This window comes from Centroberyx gerrardi, chromosome 1 (genome assembly GCF_048128805.1).
Source record: "Centroberyx gerrardi isolate f3 chromosome 1, fCenGer3.hap1.cur.20231027, whole genome shotgun sequence".
In the NCBI taxonomy this organism is placed as follows: Eukaryota; Metazoa; Chordata; class Actinopteri; order Beryciformes; family Berycidae; genus Centroberyx; species Centroberyx gerrardi.
Window position 1 is genome coordinate 1621431 of NC_135997.1, and position 22223 is coordinate 1643653.

At 43.8% G+C, this 22223-nt stretch overlaps 1 protein-coding gene across 1 annotated transcript in view; it reads right to left on the reverse strand.

The window, feature by feature from the left end:
- Positions 1–994: 994 nt before the first annotated feature.
- LOC139924351 (protein kinase C-binding protein NELL1-like) overlaps positions 995–22223 on the reverse strand; it is a 234798-nt gene continuing 213569 nt past the window's right edge. Inside the window, exons 17-20 of the mRNA XM_078283149.1 lie at positions 17529–17722; positions 13333–13509; positions 4389–4613; positions 995–1045 (exon numbers count right to left, since the gene is read on the reverse strand). Coding sequence (XP_078139275.1) covers positions 995–1045; positions 4389–4613; positions 13333–13509; positions 17529–17722 — 647 coding nt within the window. The remainder of the gene's footprint in view (positions 1046–4388; positions 4614–13332; positions 13510–17528; positions 17723–22223) is intronic.

Genomic DNA, 22223 nt, shown 5'->3' on the forward strand with positions numbered 1-22223 from the left:
TGTGAAACTGGCTATTTCCACGGTGGATGACAACGTGTTTTCATACAACCGTTTGTATGATAAGAAAAGTTATGCACCCTTGATTCGCACTATACCTGCTGAAACTACTTAGGTTAAGATGAGGCAGCTACAGCAATTCGGTTAAGGTTAGGTTAAGGTTTTGGTCATGGTTAAATAGATGAAACCTTCCCTCCCAGTAGAAAACTTGTTTTTATGAGTTGGGAATTGAACCCGGGTCGTGGGAGTTGAAGGTAAATGTCTCCGCCCATCCGCCACACTGTTACTTTCCACTGTGCTTTCTCCATTTCTAAATCAAACTAGTTCCTGTTTCAGTAGCGTGAGCCCCGCCTCCCGTTTCAATCAATTTTCAATCAGTAGAATATTGTATGAAATTAGGGTGCATTACTTTTTGGAACTAGAATGAATTTGATATGAGATCACCCAGCAGATGACCAAGAGAACTGGACCATCTCAACGTCTGTCCAGCTGACTGAACGTGGATCGTGGATCCTAATCTCAGTGACATTTGGCTGTTTTTGGGTTCAAAATCTTCTGCCAACCAGAATTCCCCAAGAAATGTAGTGAAATGGAAACACCACAAAGTAAACTATACACAGTGACTGTGGTGCAAGCGACTAGGGGAATGACTGAACGTGTCTCAGTCTCCTCCAGTGGTACTGAGCCATACACACACACACACACACACACACACACACACGCACTCATATTTTATGTCATCAGAGTTACAGCATCAAAGCCCAACTCACGGCCTTGACACCCAGTCCGTCCAGAGTGTGTTTGTAGTTTGTGTGCAGACGCTGACATGCATGAGTGTGTGTGTGTGTGTGTGTGTGTGTGTGTGTGTGTGCGTCTGCATTATGAATCCAAGGTAAGAGTCATCAAATGGAATGAGCGTGGCAGTCCTGGAGTGAAATGAAGCAAAGGAGCAGTGAGGAGAGGAGGAGAGGAGGAGGTTTTCTCGAGGAGCGGAGCTTTAGTTGTTCTGAAGGCAGTCGAGATCCACCGAGCAACACACACTCCCATTCTGACCAGCGCAGCACGAAGGAGTGGAGGAAAAACAAAAGACAGACAATTATTAGAGTCTCATTAAACACATGTTGCATGTAAAAGTGTGTGTGTGTGTGAGTGTGGGCAGGTGTTTGATTACAAAGGCAGCATGAGGAGAAAGGTGAGGGATTCTGGTCTTACAGAGAGGACAAAGATATAAAAAAAAAGATAATGAGAAGAAACTTTATGTTGCACTTTTTCACAGCGCTTTACAAAACAAATAAGAGAAATGAATAAATACAATAAAAGAGTAGATTAAAAAATGGAAACACAGACAAATGAGAATACCAATAAAAAGGAGAGGAATTACAGCAGGGATAAAACAGGACATAAAAATGAGCAGTATAAAAAGTGTGCTTTGAGAAGTGATTTAAAAGATGAGTTATGGCCAGGACTTTAATTGGACGCTATTTGTTTGTGTGTGTGTGTGTGTGTGAGAGATAAAGTGCATTACAGCAGAGCCAGACAGAAAGCGGCGAGGTCGCCAGGTGCCGCCGCCGCCTCCTAGAATCGGCCGGTTGTGGGCGTGTCACATGCATTTACGCTCGTTTGTTGATAGGATCGCATTAAGTACCAAACGAAGGTAAACGAGTACTTTTTTTTTTCACTGCCATGGATCAATGAAGGAAAATCGTTGTTGTTGCTGCAGCCGTTTATCTAGGAGATACGGCCGTGTTGAAGTGATTAGTAGCTTCTCCTCCATGATGAGAATGGGAACTAATATTTAGGAAGGGGGAGAAACGGGTACTGTGCTGCGATCTTCTCTTTTAAGTTCACTGATTTTAACTTTTCCCACCGCGCTGCCCGCTATCCCATCATGCTCTGCACAAGGTTGCCTAGCAAAACTGCGTGCGTACAGTGTGTCTTTAGCCTGACTGTCTTTTTAAACGTGTGCAAAAGGCGTCGTCTGAACGCACCCTATCAGCAGCAGGTTCAACCAGCGTTAGCGATACAGCTAACGAACAATTTGACTGTCAAGGAAGCGTTACTAAGACTATGAAGCATAATTTTGGCATATTAATAATATTGCAGATCAAGACTATAAATGTTGTCAGTTAATAATAAGTAGACCTGGTTAGTTTGGAGATGAATATAATGTCAACAACATAAAGTAGCTGAAGAGTAACATTAGCGGGAGCGTATCTATGTTCCCAGGGTACTATGTTCCCAAGGTCCTATGTTCCCAGAGTCCTAAGTTCCCAAGGTCCTATATTCCCAGGGTCCTATGTTCCCAGGGTCCTAAGTTCCCAAGGTCCTATGTTCCCAGAGTCCTATATTCCCAGGGTCCTAAGTTCCCAAGGGTCCTATGTTCCCAAGGTCCTATGTTCCCAGGGTCCTAAGTTCCCAAGGTCCTATGTTCCCAGAGTCCTATATTCCCAGGGTCCTAAGTTCCCAAGGGTCCTATGTTCCCAAGGTCCTATGTTCCCAGAGTACTAAGTTCCCAGGGTACTAAGTTCCCAGGGTCCTAAGTTCCCAAGGTCCTATGTTCCCCGGGTACTATGTTCCCAGGGTACTATGTTCCCAGGGTCCTAAGTTCCCAAGGTCCTATGTTCCCAGGGTCCTATGTTCCCAGAGTCCTAAGTTCCCAAGGTCCTATGTTCCCAAGGTCCTATGTTCCCAGGGTCCTAAGTTCCCAAGGTCCTATGTTCCCAGAGTACTATGTTCCCAGGGTCCTAAGTTCCCAGAGTCCTAAGTTCCCAAGGTCCTATGTTCCCAAGGTCCTATGTTCCCAGGGTACTATGTTCCCAGGGTCCTACGTTCCCAGGGTCCTAAGTTCCCAAGGTCCTATGTTCCCAGGGTCCTAAGTCCCCAAGGTCCTACGTTCCCGAGGTCCTAAGTTCCCAGGGTCCTATGTTCCCAGGGTCCTGTGTTCCCAGGGTCCTAAGTTCCCAAGGCCCTATGTTCCCAGGGTCCTACGTTCCCAGGGTCCTATGTTCCCAGGGTCCTGTGTTCCCAGGATCCTGTGTTCCCAAGGTCCTATGTTCCCAGGGTCCTAAGTTCCCAAGGTCCTATGTTCCCAAGGTCCTATGTTCCCAAGGTACTATGTTCCCAGGGTACTAAGTTCCCAGGGTCCTATGTTCCCAGGGTACTATGTTCCCAGGGTCCTATGTTCCCAAGGTCCTATGTTCCCAGGGTACTATGTTCCCAGGGTACTAAGTTCCCAGGGTCCTAAGTTCCCCAGTTCAATATTCTGTTAACACACATTAACCCTCCTATTGTGTTCGGGTCAAATTTGACCCGTTTGAAGTTAAAATATTTCATAAATATTATCCAGTTTTTTTTATTGGAACAAGGCTTCAAAACAGCTATATAAACACAACAAAACCAGTGGTTAAAATTTTATTTAATTTGAAGGTCTCTAACCCTAACCCTACTAACCCAAACCCTAACCCTAGAACTGGGGAACATAGGACCCTGGGAACATAGGACCTTGGGAACATAGGACCTTGGGAACATAGGACCCTGGGAACATAGGACCCTGGGAACATAGGAATGACTCCACATTGGCTAACGTACTGTTGCCTGATTTGGACTTTGATTCGTCTTATTTTGGCCTCGATCTCCTCATCTCACCTCATTTTGGTGTATACTTTTATTTTTTTGTCTGAAAGTCTTCCATTGTTGACATCTGCTTCACAGTCTTCAGCATAGTGTTTCCCATCCAGAGTATGACGTAGCAAAACTGCGTCCAGCACGCTCTAATGTGACTTCCAGTCTTTAGGTGCCCCACCAAAAGGCAAGTGATGTGAAGTCATACATACTCGAGAAGCAAAATATCAAATTTCGTAAATATCTACAGATATTTAGACATATAAGCGTGAACCCTTGCATTGCGTTTTGGGCAAAGGCGTCTTCATAGAGAGGATCCATAACAGGTAATATATTTGTGAAGAGTATTTAAAAAAGGATCCAGTGGCACTATTGGCTGATGAACAGAAAAGAAGAGACTTGACTACCTAGCCTTCAGTTCCTACTGTTATCTGTAACATTGTGAAGGTGCAGGAAGGGTTAATATCAGCGCTGACATGAACTAGTTATTATTAGATAAGCTTTTTGCATCTGAAAACTATGCGTGCTGTTATCCATTTGCAGGGACTAAAAGATAAAGAATTACAAAATAAGGTAAAAGTAATATTCAACTTAAAAAAAAAGACAGATGGAGCATGTTTAATTCATGAGAATCTTCAGTGAAAACAGTAGGTGGATGAATTGTATTCATAATTGATTTTTTGGGTCTGGAATCGGCCACACTGACGTTAAATCAAACATGGCTGCCGTGTGACTAAAGCGGCGTGTTGCTGCCGTGTGTCACAACCCACCTTACACTTGCAGGTGGTGCAGGGCGAGTTGGGCATGTGCCACGTGTCTCCGCTGAGGCGCGCCACGCCGGCCGGGTCCCGGCACGTCTGCCGGATGTCGTAGGACAGGTTGTCGGCCAGGCAGGGATCGGTGACGCAGCGCGGGCAGCACTCGCCCTCCGCCACCGCCGTGTACTCACACATCAACACAGGACACACCAGAGGCCAGCAGTCCACCTCGCCCTCCTGCAGAGAGAGAGAGAGAGAGAGAGAGAGAGAGAGAGGGGAGGACAGGTGAATGAATAATAGAGGACAGGAGAAAAGGAGGGAAGAAAGGAGAGAAGGAAGGAAGAGAGAAAGGAATGATGAAGGGAAGGAATGAATGGAGGAAGGAACAAAGGTGGGGGGAGGAAAAAGAAAAGGAAGGAAGGGGGAAGAAAGGAAGGAAGGGAGAAGTGAGGAAGGAGGGAGGTTGGAAGAAAGGAAAAGGAGGAAAGCAAGAAAGAAAGAGAAAGTGAACGGGAAAAAAGAGAAAATGAAAAATCAGGGAGATAACAGAGTCAGTGTGAGTGTGTGTGTCACCTGGACTGGCGGCTGCAATTACAGCTCACACACTGCACCAGGGCAGAGTGTTGCCACAGCAGCGCCACATCTCTAATTAGAGAGGTGGTAATTATCAGAGCTGTGCATACACTCACACACACACACACACACACACACACACACTCACACACACACGCTCACACACACACACACACAGAGCCAAGCAGCAGCGGATCAGGGCCAGGTATGAAACAAAGCCCGGCTCAAAGCTTCATGTCGATTAGAAGATTCTGTCGATGTTTTTCATGTTTGTTTCCTTTCTGACGCTCTCAGCTTTTTATTTCTGTTGGACACAAAATTTCTGATTTGATTCAGGAAAAGCTGAACATCAGCTTCTCCAACAGCTGCCCGCCATCAGGAAAACTAAATATTTCATCCTTTAAATCTACTATAATCATATAACACTATACTCTTGGGCTTTTTATTATCTCTCTTGCACAATATGTATTTTTTTCTCTTCTTTCTGTACATTTTTATATGTGCACATATTTAAACTCTACCACTTTATAATATGCTGTACAAACCATCAGTATGCATGTTTCATGTTATAAATCACAAAGCGTTGGACTTGTTCTCACGTTTCATATCCAAACCCTGTCAGCTGCCAAAATTAGACGCAAGCTTCTGTTGAAATTGCTAATATCCGTCTGTTAAGCATTTAATTTTTCATTCAACTTATTTAGTCTTGCCAAGAAAATCTAAAAAGCACATTGGCAGTAAAACTAAACAACTGAAGCTTCACGGACTTTGAAGTTGACGAGTGTGGATAAAGACAAAAAAACAATATAACTTGGAGGCATTTGTTTGCATTACAGAAAAATAAAGTTTGTCAAATGGTAAGAAGTGATAGTGACAACAATGAAAGAAAGTACTAAATTACACACATCATCACATCCAGGGACAGAACTAGCATTCTCTGAAGTCACTTTCTGGCAGATCCTGCTATTGTCAACAGCACCAAAGCAGTCATTGTGCATTATTGCTTGTAACACACATAACGACCACAATTAATAGAGTGTGGTAACACAACTCAGCTGTAAACGTTTCATTTCCTGCAGCTCTTAACCAGAGGGTTCAAGACAGAGCCCCTACCCACTACCACTTCACTACCAAGTGTCACTCCAAATCAAGTTACACTCGCAGCTGTGGAGGTGCCCTCGGATGAAGGGGGAGGGTAGAAATGAATTGACAAACTATGGGACTCCCTCGCCACTCTACCGGAAGAATTGGAAGCAGTCATCACCATGGCAACCGATAGAAGCCCTGCTCGCGCGGCTGTTTTGCCGTTGCAAATGTTACGAGAGGCAACAATAACAGGTTGCAACTGTCACTGTAAACACATAACATCCAAAACCATAAGAATTAAAGTAAGTTAGTGAGTAAACTGGACTATTTTTGTTTGCATGCATAAAGACATTTATGAGTTTGCTACAAGTCAAGCGACCTTAAAGGATAAGGCTGGGGTTTTTTAATGCATGTCTTACTGTCAACAAATCCTATGAAAATAACAAAATCAGCAATGATTTTATTTTGCCAACAAGTCTCGTCCATGTAGCCGGTGCCCAATGCAGCCTCATGTCCCAGCAGCCATAGAACTCCACTGTATTAAAAAAACGATTAAAAACACGTCACAGAGCCATGCTGCTGCTCTGCAGCATACTTCATCATCACGATGCACCGGGCCGGCCGACTTTTTCCTCAAACAACTTCATAAGCCGGCTGTAAACACGTTTTCCATCTCAGGCAGTATTGTGAGCAACAGGGTTTTATGTTTTTAGATAACTGGCCCTCCTTCTGGGGTAATGGCATGCTTAAGACTGATGGCATACACCCTACTGGGTTGGGTGCCCACATTTTGTCTAGGAACATGGACAGGTGCTTGAGGCAGGCATGACACACTCCCCTAAAGCATGCTGGGTCGCAGGTTGTTAGACAGCCTGCTAGGATTTCACCTAGTGCGGGTTTGGAGTCCGATAGCTCAGATAGCTTAGTGTATCCAATCTTGACTGTGTCCTGCCCTCGCCATGCCACCTTTTGCCATCGCCGAGCCAAACGTTCTCAGCATAACCTTATTCATATCAACCCTTCTGGCTGCAGCATTGACGCTACAACGAACTCTATTGCGTACTCGCAAATCAGCACTGTATCCTTTCCTCGTCTCTCCTACCGTCGTCCTCGGCCGCCGCACGGAACAAAAAGTAGTAACGTAATTGAGATTAAACCTATTCGCATTGCTGAGCGTCCCGAACCTACTAGCAACACAAAGCGCATATGTCTCGGATTCATCAATATCAGATCACTCGCTAACAAAGCCCTGCTGGTCAACGACTTAATTAAAGAACATAGTATTGACATAATGGGATTATGTGAAACCTGGCTAAAGCCAAATTATGCTCTTCCATTAATTGAAGCTTCCCCCTCTAACTTCGATGTCCGAGCGACATGCAACTCGCATGTCGCTCGGACATCTAAGAAAGGTGGGGGCGTTGGCCTAATCTTCAATTCGAGTCTGAACCTTTCTCCAGATCTAAGTAATAAACTCTCATCTTGTGAGATGCTCACTATGCGCCCGTCCATTCCAGTTAGCATGGGCCTTAACCACTCTGGTATCCTGCCCTTCTACCTAATCATCCTTTATCGCCCTCCTGGGCCCTATTCATCTTTTTTAGAAGAATTTTCCAATTTCCTCTCTGACCTTGTAATTCGTACGGATAACATCCTAATTATCGGTGATTTCAATATTCATCTAAATTGTAAAACTAATCCACTTAGCAAAGCTTTTTCGTCCCTAATTGACACTTTTGGCTTTACTCAGTTGGTTCACGAACAGACCCACTCTAGTGGCAACACTCTTGATCTGGTCCTCGCTCGTGGTGTCAGACTTAGTTGTTTTGCCGTATCCACCGGCATTATCAGATCATTATCTCATTAAATTTCAAATTGCTCTGCCCTGTCGGCATTCCAATCCAGTTGATACCTACAGCATCCGCCGTATTGATACTTCGACAACTACAAAACTCGCTGATCTCCTACCTAAAACTCTTGCCTCTCTCCCTGAACGAATTGGTTCCCTCGACGAGTTCACGGATAGCTTCAACTCTATTCTAATTGACTCGCTTGACTCTGTTGCGCCCCTACTCATAAAAACCCGCCGTCTAAAGAAACCGTCGCCCTGGTTCACTGATGAAACTCGTGCACAAAAACAGCCGTGTAGAAAGCTAGAACGCAAATGGCGATTATCCAAACTCGAGGTCTTTCGACTAGCTTGGAGCGATAGCCTATTGACTTACAAGCGTACGCTCTCCGCCGCTAGGGCCTCCTTCTCCCAATATTAGGCCCCTCCCTACTCAATATCATTAACACCTCTCTCTCCTCTGGCATTGTGCCCTCGTCCTTCAAATCAGCCATAATTAAACCCCTGCTCAAAAAATCCAACCTTGATCCTGATGATCTTAATAACTTTAGACCAATCTCCAATCTCCCCTTCCTCTTTAAAGTCTTGGAAAGAATAGTTTCTACCCAACTAACTGACTACCTCTCGTGTAATAGTCTCTTCGAACCCTTTCAATCTGGTTTTAGGTCTCTACATAGCACTGAGACTGCTCTCACAAAAGTGGTAAACGACCTACTCCTCGCCTCAGATTCCGATTCTTCTTCTGTTCTTATCTTACTTGATTTGAGTGCGGCATTTGATACAGTCGATCATAATATTCTCTTAAACCGCCTAGCGAGCTACGTTGGCATCCGCGACTCTGCGCTTTCCTGGCTAAATTCCTACCTATCTGACAGAACGCATTGTGTCTCACATAAAAATACTATATCTGATTACTCTAAAGTTAACTTTGGCGTACCGCAGGGCTCCGTGCTCGGACCTTTGCTTTTCTCCATTTACATGCTACCTCTTGGTGAAATCTTCCGCAGTTATGGTATTAAATTTCACTGTTACGCGGACGATACTCAAATTTACATACCAATTAGACCTGACGACCGTTTACAACTTTCAAACCTAGAATTATGCCTAATCGCTGTCACCAATTGGCTGTCACTAAACTTCTTGCGACTAAACGCCAACAAAACTGAGATGCTAGTTGTTGGCCCAAAAACCCAACTACCTCTCGTTTCAGACCTTACTCTCAATTTTGGGGATTGCTTAATTACCCAGAGTCCCACAGTTAAAAACCTTGGCGTTACGTTCGACTCAGCTCTCTCATTCGATGCTCACATTAAGGAAATCACTAAGATAGCATTTTTCCATCTTCGTAATATCTCGAAAATTCACTCCCTGCTAAATACGGCGGATGCTGAAACCTTAATACACGCTTTTGTTTCATCAAGACTCGATTATTGTAATGTTTTACTCTCTGGCCTACCTAACTGTAGTATTAAAAAACTACAACTTGTGCAAAATGCTGCTGCCAGAATACTAACCAGAACTAGAAAATTTGACCACATTACTCCTATCCTTACCTCCCTTCACTGGCTCCCAATTCAAGCCAGATCTGACTTTAAGGTGCTTCTGTTAGCTTATAAATCGTTACATGGGCTTGCACCATCATATTTATCTGACCTCATCATCCCTTATATTCCATCTCGTGCCCTCCGTTCGCAGGATGCTGGCTACCTTATTGTCCCTAGAATCAAGAAAAAATCAGCAGGCAGTAGAGCTTTCTCCTACCGAGCTCCCTATCTCTGGAACCAGCTACCTCTTACAGTCAGGGAAGCTAATTCTGTCGAAATCTTCAAATCTAGACTCAAAACCTATCTTTTCTCGCAATCATACGACCTACCTTAGCACCGCTGGCCTGGGCTCGTCACAGTCTTCTCTCTTACCCTAGCCTAGACAGTATTTATATAGAAATTTGCCGTTGGGAACATAAGCATAGGGATGCCCTCTGGCTACACTGTGTCTAATCACTTTCTATCTGCTGTCTGTATGAGCGTGTCTGTGCCCAAATACGTCTGGGTCTTGTGCTGCTTCTGCACAGCTCTGTGTGTGTGTGTGTGTGCGCGCGGCTGGTTTTCTCCTCCCTTTCTCAGATTCCTCTGACCCTGATGGTCTTCGGTGCTGGCCTTAGTCCCATCCCTGACGCTGCTCCCACCTGGATCTCTCTCTCTCCGTGTGTGCGTTGTCTTTGTGTGTACCTGTCTCTCCCCCCTTTCTCAGACCCCGGTGCAGTGCAGTGGTCGCCAGTGCATGCCTTTGTCCCATCCCTGCTGCCGCTCCCACCCGATGTGCTCTGACTCCGTGTGTTCTGTGTGCAGCTGCTTCTCTCCCCTTCCTCAGACTCCGGTCCAGTGCTCCACCTGCCAGTGGACAGGTGTTGCTCTGGCCGGTCGTCGGCACCGGCCTGGTCCTGCTCCCACCCAACGTGTCTGTCTTGTGTTCTGCTGCTGCTGCTTCTCCCCTTACTCTCTCCCCCTTTCAGACTCCGGTGCAGTCCAGTGGTCGTCAGCGCCGGCCTCGGTCCCTTCCCACATCCCTGATGCTGCTGCCCCCTTTTGTGTCTCTGACCCTGTGTGTTCTGATTTACGACTGTTGCCCTCACTCCTTTACTGCTGGCCTCAGCCCCCCCTCACCGCCGCATGCTCCTCCCCTTCTTTTGTCTCTCTCTGTTTTCTCTTGTCATCATTGTTGCCCATGACTCTGTCAATGTTTTGCCCGGCACCTATTGCACGCTAAGCCGTCCCGGGGGGGGGATCCCTATCTGCCTCAGCCCGCCCAAGGTTTCTTCCAAGTTTTTTCCTGGGAGTTTTTCCTTGTGTGCATTTAGGGTCTAAGGCTGGGGTGCCGGGTAGGTTAGGCTATATAGAATAGGTAGATTGTTTGTCTTGCTAAATCTGCTCCTACCTACCTTGTGTTTTTCATTATGCTGTCCTACAAAATTTTGTTTACCACTGACTGTGTTTAGTTAGACCTAGCTAGACTCATTCTCTGTAAAGCCCTCTGAGACATGCTTGTGATAAAGGGCTATATAAATAAATAAATAAACTAGGAAAGTAGTTCCGTAGCACCGAAAATAGTCCCCGGCGTAATGAAGAATTTGTTCCCATTTGAATTTGATTTGGTAATAACTGTCTGACTTTTCATGGTAACAGTTAGCGATTTTTAAAATTGAAACGATGTCTTTGTGAGCTGTATTTAAAGGTTTTTAGCTTACAATTGGAGCCAATGACTTCCGGGTTGACGGCTAAAAACGATACGTGGGAAGTCAGAAAGAGTAGAGCAAACGTATTGTTGATTTTGTTATTTTCATAGGATTTGTTGACGGTAAGCAATGCATTAAAAAACACCGGCCTTATCCTTTAAGAACAAAGTAATATTCTCCTTTCTTAGTTTTAAACTTCACCACACATTCTGTGATTTAGTTTGAGGCTGTAAAGTCAGCATGAGGAAAACAAAAGTGTGTGTGAATGATCAAAAATACTTGACAAAGTAGATAGGCGGAACTTAACATTTGTCTGGTGTTTCCTCCAGTCTCCTGTTGCAGGTGCGCTTCCTGCTAGCCGACGTTCGAGTCTGCATCGATGCAGACTCGCTATCGGAGGGTTTAACAGTCCACTTACACTCCCGCTAATTGGTTTGGGACGGCCCTTAATATGGCGAACCCTCCACGTGAACGCGCAAACGGAGGGGGAGTGGATAGGGTGAGGGGTTAGGGGCTGGTTTGGGATTGGGCCTGAGACTGAGACTAAACCAAGAGACAGTTCTGCATGCAGGTTGTTTGTAACGGTTGTATTAATTAAAGGGGCTCTACTGTAGGAATTCAAATTCTACACATTTTATATACATATATAATCAAAGATGTTTAACACAGACATTGTCAAAATTTGATTTTGTTTGAGTGCTTAAATTTGAAGTTATTGCATTTCCTGCAAATCCACCGGACTTACAGGCAGTTTCAGACTAACTCCAGGAGATGCATTACAACTGAACTTCGTCCTAATTGGCTCCCCTCACTAAACAATCAATGCAATCCGTCCAATCAGGCCAGTTAGTAGCATGTGAACTGGAAATCTGCCTCCACTCAGCAGGTTGAATTAGAGGAACTGCTGCTATTGGCCAATCAGGGTCTATTCAATAAACAGCCTTCAACTAAACTACATTTACTTGCGAGACATCATGAGGAACATTATTCTCATCCTGAGCCACAGAAATAATATAGGAACTTAAAATATCATCTCAAACGAAACTGTGACAGAGAAACTATGATGAAATACAAATGATCATCACAAACTGAAAATGATGTGGGTCTTAGTACTACAGGTATGTAAGGGACAAATTACATATAGGTCCAAAATCGCTGAACTTATCCTTTAACCATTCAGCATCCCCTCCAAAATATGCACAGGCACGGCGTAGATGATGAGCAGCTCTACACATCAAGGTTTTGTTGTGTTGTTGTTGTTTATGCTCATTACAAGCACGCAACAAAACAAGAGAGGAGGAAAACTGGATAGAAATGTGTGTGTGTGTGTGTGTGTCAGTCTCTTAGATTAGATTACAGTTTTTCTCAATTGATTTCTCCAAATTAAAGTTCATGCTCTCAGCAGTAAACACATCAGCGAAACAGACTCCCGCTTTGCAAAACAGCCCAACTGTAATGCAACATGAAGTGCTGCTTTCTGTTCAGATACCGACATCAAAACTACACATGTCATCTATTGATTAGATCATATATTCAGCCTTATCCACACAGGAATACTAATGGAAAAACACATTTATCAGAGAGTTGAACAATCATTTTTTTTTTTTCCATAATCTGATTTTGTGGAATTTTATCTATAATTTGTTGATGTTTTCCCTTACAGCACACAAAACATCCGGTCCTCATACTTTTGGAAATATTATAATACGTAATATTTCACAGTTTCACATGTAATAGGTTTGTCAGTTGTCAACATGATAAATCACAGCTTGCTTCAATAGAAACCACAAACAAGTTTACTGTTGTAACCAATGACTTTATTCCTCATTAACCCTTTTATTTCTGCCAGGCCAGAGGATTTATGGGTTGTGTTGTTTTGTAATTTGTGTGAAAACAATGTAAAGGTATTATTAGACTATTAGTTAAGGTACTTTTTTTTAGAGTTTAGAGAGTTTTTAGAGAGTTTAGACAGCTGTGTGAACTGTTCTGAGAGCATTTGTTAGCATTAGAGAGTTTTGTGTGTAGCATTTGGAAAAATGATCTGTATTTTGCATGAAAACAATGAAAATGTGCAGCTGGTTTTGCAAAATTATCAAGGGTTTAAATGGCTGTGTTAACTGTTTTGACAGCATGGACTGTGTCTAATCAATTGATGAAAACTGCGGTGTGTGTGTGTGCGCGCGCGCGCGCGTGTGTGTGTGTGTGTGTGTACGGACCATGCAGCGGCACTGCTGGCAGCCGTAGAGCCAGGATCCCCCGCTGCGGTAGAGTGTGCGTCCGTTCTGGTCCAGACACTGGCTGCTGGGCCGGTTGTCGCAGCTGGGACAGCAGAACAGATCCTCGTCCGGGTCCGAGCAGTCGCAGGGTCTCCTCCTGCAGTACGTCTGCCCGTCCTGCACAGGTCACAGGTCACAGGTCACAGGTCACAGGGGAAAACACTGAGGTTAGACCAGAGGTGTGACCAAGTCAACTTCGCTCGAGTCCCAAGTCTGTCTCAAGTCTTGAGGCACAAGTCTCAAGTCGAGTCCCAAGTCTAAACGTAGATTACCAAGTCAAGTCCATGTCATTAATGTCAAGTCTCAAGTCTAAATGTAGAACAAGTCAAGTCAGAACAAATCCAGAGTCCAGTATCAATTTAATGTCTTAAAGAAAACTAAATATCTAGGACTTTTCAATGCAATATGGTTTTAATAGGATAAAAACTTGGTAAGAGCATCATGAGTTTGATTTCTATAATCAGTTTCAACTTAAATTCAATCATTCCATACAAATTCAGAAAACAGAATTTAAATTCAGTCGTCTGCTGGAACAAATCTCATCACTTTCAATCTAAGTCATTTACACAAACACAAGATCTCAAGTCAAGACTTTAGAAACCTTTTCAAGTCATCAAAGTACAAGTCAGAGTCAAGTCCCAAGTCACCAGAACCCAAGTCAAGTCTCAAGTCTTCTCTTCATGCATCAAGTCAAGTCTCAAGCAATTAAAATTGTGACTCAAGTCCAAGTCATGTGACTCGAGACCTCTGGGTTAGACCGGTATATAGTATATATGCCTTTTATTAAATATTGGATATCGGCCAGTCAGTGTCTCCACCTCTGATATGATGGAGCTACAGGAAAACAGTCTGTAATAGCTGACATGACATTTGATTTTCTTCACACATCTTTTGTCATGTAATTGTTAAATAATGTTTTTGTAAATGAATTCTTCATTTAAAGGCAGTAACGTATCCCAGAGTTTCCCCTACCAAAAACAGGTGTGGTGGGTCATCCTGCCTTAAAGAGCTGCTGACACTAAAATCATTTCCAATAATTAGTGTCCCATGATGGTCTAAATGTTTCAAAGGCTTTTCCACCCTGACAAGAAGACAATTCTGGGAGAAACACTGAATCCTCGTCATTTTATGGCCTAAAAATGGTCAAATATAAAGACACTGAATCTCGGCACAAAACATCAGCTATAGGCAACTTTTTAAAACATCAGTATTGGGATCAGCCTTCAGCGTCGAACCCTAGAACAGACTTATATGACTGGTGGTGATTTTACACCTGAAACGCAGCTGAGAGCTAGTTTACTTATTGGAATTCTTCAAGGCCTGCACACCTACAGAGAAATTAATGTTTTTGTAGCAGCTCCCAAGGCTCAAATTTTCTGAATGCTATTTATTAGATCTGTGAATGAAGCATGAAGTGTTAGAAGTGCGCTGTCAGGGCCGGAGCGTAAAGTCAAATACAACAGGAACCGCCAGGCTCTCCGGGCGCCGTGTCCCCGGCTCTCCTCCTCCAGCCAGTCAAAACTTTATGGTCCATTTTACTCGGCACAGCCAGCGCTGTCTGGCCCGGGGAGCGGAGTGTAATGGAGATGTAAAAATCTTATATAAAATGGCTGTTACAAAATGTATGGGAGCCGTAAAATTATCCCGCATACCATTAAAGGGTGATACACAGCCAATGTTTTATCGATGCGTATTGTCTTGCTACAGTAACCTGTAAGTCTCAGGATGCTCATACCGCTGATCCTTCATGGCCGCCGTCTTTATGGTTACGGCCCCGGAGTTGCTGGGAAATTACCGCCAGTTGTGCCGGGCCGGCTGGGTGGGCGAAGGCAGACTGTTCACTTTAACACCGGGAGTGGGAATAGAGACTAAGCATGTACACTAGTGCTGCACTGTTGAGCTGAACAAACCAACATCGTTATTGTTTGGTTATCTGACTTTAATGACTGCAGATGACATTTTAAATCAGAGTGTTACAGTTTCCTTCAGGGTCAGAAATTCACTTGTTTTTCCAGAGTATTTTTTGCCCCCATGACCAAATTTTTAGGGCCATTTTGGTCATTTTCAAGGTCAATTTTATTGAACTATGAAGTCAAACATCTGAATTGCACATTGGCAAACAAATACTCAATTTGTACCACTAATATTTACTAAAATATACAGGGGTTATTTAATGTTCAACACCACTTAGACACTTGAGACACTTTTAATAGTTTTATACTTTTATCTTCATAGTTTTATAGTTGTATGGTTATTTATATTGCCTTATATCTTTCCTGTGCTATTTTTATTACCTTTCCTGTACTGCATTGGTATTGTTCTGCAAATCGCTGCTGTGATACCCAAATTTCCCCTAGGGGATCAATAAGGTGCAATCTTAATCTTAATCTTAATCTTAATCTTATTTGTTTTAACTTCTTTCCCACTGCTGAAATTGATGACAGGTGTTCTAGAAGACTCTCTGTCCCCAACCAGTCGCCTACGGTGGCCCACAGGGGACAGCATTTGACAACTCAACGAATAAATATGAACAGGGTGAACTGGAAAAAAAGGTACTCCTAATTATCGGGGGCAGTTATTTTGACCACTTGATTTTAATTTGAGCCGTTTATTTCCAACCTTGGTTCTCTCCCTTTCCTATCTCCCTCTTCACAGACTCCTTCACATTCACTGGTTCTGAATCCTGGTCCTCAGTACCCAGAGTCCTGCTGGTTTTCTGTCCTACCAGCTAGGTAATTGCATTCACCTGGCACCTCAGGTGTAAATTAGTCCCTGATTAGATGCTAGAGTGAAAACCAGCAGGACTGCGAGCCGCTGCACCAGGCCGTCATGTTTATTCTGAGTAGCCCTCTTTGTCCGCTTCATATTAATCTCACTCACTGAGCCGTACTTTCCAAAGACAAATCTGATCAATATCTCACTTTCCTGCAGCCACAAACAAGGCTTCATTCTGATACCACAGCCTAGCAAGAGTTATTAAGCTGCCTCAAATATTTGTCAAAATGTAAAGCAGGTTATTGATGACAAACAGAGGGGAGCTGATGCTTGCTTTGGTATCCTGAGGTGAGTCTGATCACAAAAGTATGATTTTTTGTTTTATAAACATCCATACAAATTGTAGCCAAAACAGCTCCAGACTGTCATTTATATGCACAGCAGCATGTGCTGCAGGCTATTTATTCGATAAGAGCAAGTGATATAATCCTGTAGGTAAAGATTGACATTATTCAGACCTGATCCCAGGTCTGTCAGGAGGGAAAAGCTGTATTGATTTACCGGGTCGAAAGCAAAAGAATCAATCTGAAAAAAAAGTATTCTTTTTAAGCCAAAGAGATTACAGAAGAATACAGATTCCTGGGCGCCAAGTCTCCCACCTGCCCTCCTCCTCCTCACCTGTCAGTTTGTCTTTCTTCTCTCCGCTCGCTGCTCATTTATCCAACTCATCCTCTCTCTCCCGTTTCTCACACTTTCTGTCTTTTCCTTGTCTCTCTTTTCTTCTCTTTGTTATCCTTGTCTGTGCTGCATTTCTATCTCTGTGTCACTTCATCTCTTCATGCCACTCCTCTCACTGCTTCTGGTGTGTGTGTGTGTGTGTGTGTGTGTGTGTGTGTGTGTGTTTGTGCATGTACTGTTGTTATAGTGACAATACTGGCAGCCATAAAGGCAGCAGGCTTACTACTACTACTAATGGACTGTCTGAAATATCAGGTTTGTTCCAGACAGGGAAAGTCAGGAAATCTGACAAATTTGCTGGGAAAGTCGTGGGAATTTTACAAATGGGTCACATTACAGGAATATAGCAGAATATATTTTCCATCGTGTTTCACACATTCACTGCATTAGCTGGTGGTTTTCAGCTGTTTTTCTCCACAGCAAACCGAACTGCAGTGGAAACCAGACCGTTCCTTTTAAGACTTGTCTGAGCTGAACAACTTCAACAAACCAAGAAAGAAGGAAATTTTAGGTCACAGAAGCGCTCCGACTTAGTTATGGAAAGTCATGGAAAAGTCATGGAATTTTACATCAGGGCCATGGTGGGAAAACCGAGTTAGGATGCTCCACTGTGTCGGGAATACCTGCATTCCTGGGTGTAATTTCAGGTGCTGTGTGTGTGTGTGTGTTGTGTGTGTGTGTACCTTGCAGGAGCATATAGCACAGCGGTCGAAGCTGGGTTTCCAGTCCTCCCCGTTGCGCCGGATGCCCTCGTCCTGTGGACAGTCCCCGCTGCAGCCCGGCCCGGACGTGCACACACAGTCGTAGCCTCCCGGCAGGTTCACACACACACTGTCGTTCCAGCAGGTGTGTGTCTGCAAACTGCACTCGTCGACGTCTGGAAGACACAAGAAAGCCAAGGTCCGTAAACACAAATGCCGAGATGTCACAACAGTTAGTGTGAGAAAATTGAAAATGTGTACTTTAACCTGTAATTGTGCACATTTGCAAGTTAATGTGAGTGGAAAACACTAGCCACAGCAGCCAGGCTCTCTCTCAGTCCTGTCACTACGTTTTGTTGTGGTAAAACATACGACAAGGCCAAATGACCTCTTCTGATTGGCTGCTGTGAGGCTCAGGAGATTCATTCATGCAAAACAACATCAGACAATAAGCAAAGACAGACTCTGCATTCAGTAAGTTTTCATGCAAGCCATCTGAAGCCTGCATCATGGAGTGAGGATGGAGCATTTGAGGACGTTTTTTTTCCCAAACTGGTGCCTCTTTATTTTTGGTAGGCAGACAAGTCGTTGCTGTGTTGATAGTTGATGTAGTTTGGCCAAGACATTAGTGACTGATTGGTATATTTTGTTATATTAGTTATTTATTATTACATTTTAGTTGACTCGTGGATGCACTAGCCTACACAACACATTTCCATTCATGTGATGTGGATGTGCAGAACATGCTTGTCTCTCAATTAAATACTTTAAATGTGAGCTTCAGCAGTCTAGTGTAGCATGACTCCTTGAGGCCGATAACCTGTTAATAAGGCTCTGCTGCAATGAATACTGTTGGTCCATATCCTAATCTGATGAAATGAATCAGTATAGAACTGTAGTGTTGGACAGTCTGCATAAAGCACAGTCATCATGTTACAGATGTGTCAGCAGAGTGAGAGTCTCACACCACTGTGACTAGTGTTGTCTTCACATTAGCTGAGGAATATACTGAACACATTTACAAGATTTACCTTTGGAAAATGTGTACATTTATAAACTCTGTGGTAAATGTGCACATTTACCAGTAAACGTGTACATTTGCAATTTTCCCACATTTACCGTGACATGGATACAGGACGCCTTTGGTATCATGCCTTCAGTCACATAAATCATATATTCACTTAGTAATAGATTCAGTTGAATCATCAAAGCCATGAGACATCTGCTCATTCAGCGTTATTCTCACTTTTCCCACTACAATCCAAAAGAATCAACATGAAAAGACCAGAATAGATTTTGATCTGCTGTTTTATCAACTTGGTGCAGGAAACAGTGTGGGAACAGTCTGTCCCTACCTTTTACTAAGCAGTGACATTTAACTCTCTTTATCCTTACTAAATGTGAGCCGTTCAGAGAGAATAAGACTGAATTCCCTCCTGCAGCAGCACTGCTCTCCCTGCCAGCACCTGCAGCCTGCAGAGACCAATCATACCTGCATGAAACTGACAACACTCTGCTAGAGTTGCATGGACAAGACCCGAAAGTACAAAAGGCTAAAAAAAAAAAGGCAATTTATGGAGTATGTTTTATCAACCTTAACCATGCGTTCACACTGCGAAACACGATCAGCAAGTTAATTTCCTGTAGAGCCGAGTGAGCCGGGAAACTCTGATGACAATAAGCAATAAGCTTGTCGTTTCACCATCACCGGCCATCAACAGCCAATCAGATTTCCACCCTTCCTTGTTTCCCTACTGATGTGATTTAGTTTCACCTGGCAAGTGCAAAATGGAGGAGAATTCAAAGCTTCGCAGTTCTCTACAGCTTTTATTTGAAAGCCTAGAAGAATTAACGTCTGAAAACGAAGCTCGGAGAACGGCTCATCCATCGCTGGGGTCGATGGTAAACTCCGAAGTCATTTGAGTTTTTTTCTGTTTATGTTAGATTAATGCGGCCTAATTAGCACTTGCCAGCCAGCTACTGTATGTTAACTCGTTAAAATGATGTAACGTTAGGAAAGGCAATACCAGAGCCGCAAAAATAAATGATTTCCCAGTTCAAACTTCGTAGCTGCAGACCGCTACATAAATGCAATAACAGCCTCTCGCACCGGCGAACGATCCGTCAGAACAGAGCGAGCCATCAGCCGAGTCGCTCGCAGTGTGAACACCCTGCAACTTTTAATTGTGTTCTCCTTAGCGCTGAATGACGAGTGCTATCTGGGAGGCAGAGCTACTCCGGCTTGACGTGAGGCTCGGCTGGAGCTGCGGCCGCACTAGCCGCAACAATATACTGTGACAGCGCTGAACACACACTGTAATTGGTTGCTGTATCGAGTCGGTGGGACGGGAAGAGAAGAAAACAGCTCTGCTGGGAATTTATTGTGAATGCGACGGGCTATTTGCATATACTAAATGAAATCCCCATCAGCGAGGCAGACATACCTCCGCTTGTGAAGGATTAATGCTCTTCATGCTACATTCACCACATTCAGCCACAAGCTGCTGCTAGCAGATGAAGCATGCTCTTACAAGCAGGGTGTGAAAGACACACTCACAGTCAAACACAAAGCCCTTCTGAGCAGCCAGCCACACACAGCCAATCATATGAAAACATGCTCAAACCAGAAAACCTGGCCATGTATGTATGCAAAGACACACGTTCACACAGGCATAGACACACACACACGCACACACACACACACACACACACACACACACACACACACACAAAACAAACAATTCCCTCTGAAGACAGATGTTGGTAATTAGAAGGCATCAGAAAGCTCAGTATTTGAGTATTTAAACTGTATTTCATTTGTATGTCTCCAGGCTGCCCATATGGAAAGGTCATGCACATCACAGAGAGAGAGAGAGTGAGAGTATAAAAACAAACAATCACACACACACACACACACACACACACACACACACACACACACACACACACACACACAGAGCCATGCAGGGAGACTGGGAGTTTGTGGCGTATTATCCTCATCTTTATGCACAATCTGTTTATTAAAGCCACCTGTCTCTCCCTAAGGCATTGGGGATAATAAATGTGTGTTGGGATGCAGCCCATGCAGCTCTGAGACAGGGAAATAAAGCACTGGCACTGCTGCGCTGCGCTCCCCAACACAACAATACTCAACACAACACAGTGCAATGCAACACAGCAACGCAACACAGCACAACACAATACATCACATCACAACACAGCAACACAACACAGCACAACACAATACATCACAACACAGCAACACAACACAGCACAACACAATACATCACATCACAACACAGCAACACAACACAGCACAACACAATACATCACAACACAGCAACACAACACAGCACAACACAATACATCACAACACAACACAGCAATGCAACACAGCACAACACAATACATCACAACACAACACAGCAATGCAACACAGCACAACACAATACATCACAACGCAGCAACACAACACAGCACAACACAATACATCACAACACAACACAACACAACACAACACAATACATCACAGCACAGCAACACAACACAGCAACGCAACACAGCACAACACAATACATCACAACACAACACAGCAACACATCACAACACAACACAACACAACACAGCAACGCAACACAACACAACACAATACATCACAACACAACACAGCAATGCAACACAGCACAACACAATACATCACAACACAGCAACACAACACAGCACAACACAATACATCACAACACAACACAGCAATGCAACACAGCACAACACAATACATCACAACACAACACAGCAATGCAACACAGCACAACACAATACATCACAACACAACACAACACAACACAACACAACACAATACAACACAACACAGCACAGCAACACAACACAGCAACGCAACACAGCACAACACAATACATCACAACACAACACAGCAACATATCACAACACAACACAACACAACACAGCAACGCAACACAGCACAACACAATACATCACAACACAACACAGCAACACAACACAACACAACACAACACAGCAACGCAACACAGCACAACACAATACATCACAACACATCACAACACAACACAGCAACGCAACACAGCACAACACAATACATCACAACACATCACAACACAACACAGCAACGCAACACAGCACAACACAATACATCACAACACAACACAGCAACACAGCACAACACAATACATCACAACACAGCAACACAACAACACAGCAACACAGCACAACACAGCAACACAGCAACACAGCACAACACAATACATCACAACACAGCAACACAACAACACAGCAACACAGCAACACAGCACAACACAGCAACGCAACACAGCAACACAGCACAACACAGCAACACAGCAACACAGCACAACACAGCAACGCAACACAGCAACACAACACATCATAACACAACGCAACCCAAAGCAACGCAACAATGCAAAGCAACAGAACAATGCAAAGTAATGCAACAACTCAACACAATGCAACACAACGCAATGCAACGCAAAACAATGCAACGCAACAATGCAATGCAAAGCAGTGCAATGCAACTCGACACAACAAAACATCGCAGAGCAACACAACAAAACACAACGTAACACAATGCAATAAAACAAAACAAAACAACACAACAAAACAAATCACAGTGCAACACAACACAAT